Raw genomic sequence first — 2,802 nt, forward strand, 5'->3', positions numbered from 1 at the left:
TTTTGCATGGGACAGAGTTTCATGCAGCTTTTTAACTGCTTGAATTTTTTGAACTTCACTTTCAATTTTCATTTCAAAATGAATTGCAACTTTGTCTATCATCTTATTTACTAACTCTAGCAAGGAAGCTTCATCTTTCTTCCGGAGAAGAGAAAAGTCAAGTATAATCTGGAATAAAAAGATGTTTAAAAAAATATTGCAAAGTTTATTTTATGTTAAAATGTAACTAATGCTTTTTTGTACTTTATATAAATAAATATGTGTTTGAGCGTATTTTAACTTAAAACTAATTAGTATTTAGGCGAATTTTCAATTTAAATTTTATAGAGACGTATTTTTATTGGTAAAAAATTTTATCTGAATTTTTATTTTTTTATATTTTTACTTAATTTTTATTTTTTAAAATGTTTATACAGCAAAAGTTGCTTTTAATCTAAGCACTTTTAAATGTAATAAAATTGAATTTCGATTAAATTCTAAAAAAACTAATCTTTTTATTTTAAATGAGAGAGTGTGTAGTGTGTTCAATTTTTCTTTATTTTAGGGGATTTAAAAAAACTAATCTTTTTATTTTAAACGAGAGAGTGTGTAGTGTGTTTAATTTTTCTTTATTTTAGAGGATAAATAAAGAAAACAGGAGAAGTTAATATACTTACTGCTGCATACGATTGAAGCTGCGGCCATTTTTGGATGATATCCCGCACATTTTTCGCTTCGTCTACAATCCACATTCTTCGTTGATCGTAAGTTTCCCTCAAAAGTCGTTGAACGTGGTTTGAGTTATCAGAAGAACTACAGTTTTTTAAAGCCGTCATAGCTTCAGCATTGTCAACTTGGTCACTAACTTTCATTTTCTTCGCAGGTGCGGAACACAACTCTGAACTTTTTCGTTTTTCTCCAGTTTTTTTTAATTTTTGATTTTGATGATATCGTCGATTGCGAATGGCTGTTGATATCTGATTTTTCAGAACATCCTACAAAACACCAGATGAATTAATTTATTCAATCATAATTTAACTAGGCTTACAAGAAATTTATTAAATACATACAAAATTGTTTTTAGTGCCTCCTTTTAGCTCGGGAAAAAAATCGACGATCGTTTTGCAATAGTTGAAGTATTCTGTTTTCGTTGGCCATCCATCGGTTAAAGATTCCAGATGAGTGGACCTCAAAAATATGAATTGCAACTGGCATTCATATACTTTATTTTTGTCTTTTATTTGTTGTAGTTTTTGAGGCAACGGTGGTAAATCTGCCGGATAGTTAACACGAGGTGTTTGAAAAGAACGCCTTTTTGGCTTTGAAATCGACGGGTCACATTCGTAAAGTTCTTCCTGTTAAAAAGTGTATTGATATTAGTAATTTTGTCGGTTATAATATTTATTTTTATAGAATTTATCATAAAATTATACTTACCTCAAACTCAATAATTAAGTTGGAAACACTTTTGTGCACGATATTTTCGTCGAATACAGGATTTTCGTAGGTTGCTACAACTTTGTAATCACATGTCGAAGTTTCGTCAGATTTATCATCTGCTTTTTGCTTTGAGATTAATAGAACATTTAAAATACTCTCATTTGCAACTGATTCTTGTGAGTCGAGATCGCAGTATTGGTTTAGTTTCTGGTTTTCTTGTTGTAGAACCAAAAATTTATTTCTCAATGTCGCATCGAGAGCTACATCTTTTTTAGCACTATTTAAAAGTGCTTCTGTGATTTTTTGACAATCACTGTCATCTTCGTGTTTTTCAAACTTGACTTTTTTACAACGGGTTTGATCGCCGGTGCTAATTTTACAATACACTGATTTTACCGGCATTTTGAACACTTTTAATAATCAATTTAAAAGAAAAACGAATTATTGTAACATTTGTGTAGAGAAAAACAAACGTTTCGGCGCGGTGATTTTAAATTTGTCTGAGATGGCAAACTTAATGGAAAAGTTAAGAACTGTAAAGGACGGTTTGAGTCAATTGTAAAGCTGCATTCACAGTGCTGCTTAATGATTAATTAATTTGACAGAGATTTGATCAATCGCTCCATCTGTTGTTTAAAAATAAATTTTTGATTTTACAACAAGAAAACCACAAAATTAATCACTACTGTGATCTCGACTCGCAAGAATCTGTCGAAAACGAGAGTGTCTTGAATGTTTTATTAATTCCAAAACCAAATGCAGAAGAAAAGAAAGATTGTAAAATTCTAACAAGTTTCGAAAATTCCGAAATTGACGAAAATGTCCTAAAGAACAGTTTTCTCAACGAAGTCATTGACCTTGAGGTTAGTATAATTTTCTTTTCATTTGATTAATTCTGTAAAAATAAGTATTATATCAGATAAAATTATTACTATAAATATATTTCTTACAGGAAGAATTTGACGAGTGTATCCCGTCGACTTCAAAGTCAATAGGACGTTCTGAAGTCTCAAATATCAACAGTAATTCGCAATCGACGTCAGCAAACTTTAGCATTAAATAAATCGGGAAAAAAACAAAATAGTTCAGATTTGAATTCCACACCTGTGAAGAGAATGAAATTTGGTGGCCAAATTGACCACGTTGAAGCTATGACAGCTTTAAAAAACTGTTCTGCTTCTGATGACAAATCAAATCATGTATTACGACTACTGAGGGAAACACACATTCAAAGAAGAACGTGGATTGTGGACGAATCGAAAAATGTGCCCTGTTGAAAATTCCTATGTGAGAACACATATGGGATCCCATCCAGGATCTCTTGTGAGTTCTTATGTGGGTTCCCATACAGGTTCACACATAAGATCCTGTATGAAAAGGTTC

General features: G+C 31.2%; 1 protein-coding gene across 1 annotated transcript; it reads right to left on the reverse strand.

Annotated features, from left to right (window-relative positions):
• Window positions 1-581: 581 nt before the first annotated feature.
• Window positions 582-1,960, reverse strand: LOC127286359 (uncharacterized). The gene is made up of 3 exons (XM_051312761.1): window positions 1,417-1,960; window positions 1,050-1,334; window positions 582-974 (listed from the first exon to the last, which is right to left on the reverse strand). The coding sequence occupies exons 1-3, from the start codon at window positions 1,819-1,821 to the stop codon at window positions 609-611; spliced, it is 1,056 nt and encodes a 351-aa protein (XP_051168718.1). The 5' UTR covers window positions 1,822-1,960; the 3' UTR covers window positions 582-608.
• Window positions 1,961-2,802: the final 842 nt, after the last annotated feature.

The sequence above is a fragment of the Leptopilina boulardi genome, unplaced genomic scaffold (assembly GCF_019393585.1).
Source record: "Leptopilina boulardi isolate dan_hultmark-lab unplaced genomic scaffold, ZJU_Lbou_2.1 LbouV2_353, whole genome shotgun sequence".
Taxonomy (NCBI): domain Eukaryota; kingdom Metazoa; phylum Arthropoda; class Insecta; order Hymenoptera; family Figitidae; genus Leptopilina; species Leptopilina boulardi.

What these genes read in the sequence shown, in the direction of transcription:
- LOC127286359 (XM_051312761.1), bottom strand. Translation starts at nt 1,821, where the DNA reads ATGCCGGTAAAATCAGTGTATTGTAAAATTAGCACCGGCGATCAAACC. An exon ending in ACTTAATTATTGAGTTTGAG is followed by an intron (nt 1,335 to 1,416) that starts GTAAGTATAATT and finishes ACTTTTTAACAG; the next exon opens with GAAGAACTTTACGAATGTGA. An exon ending in GAGGCACTAAAAACAATTTT is followed by an intron (nt 975 to 1,049) that starts GTATGTATTTAA and finishes GGTGTTTTGTAG; the next exon opens with GATGTTCTGAAAAATCAGAT.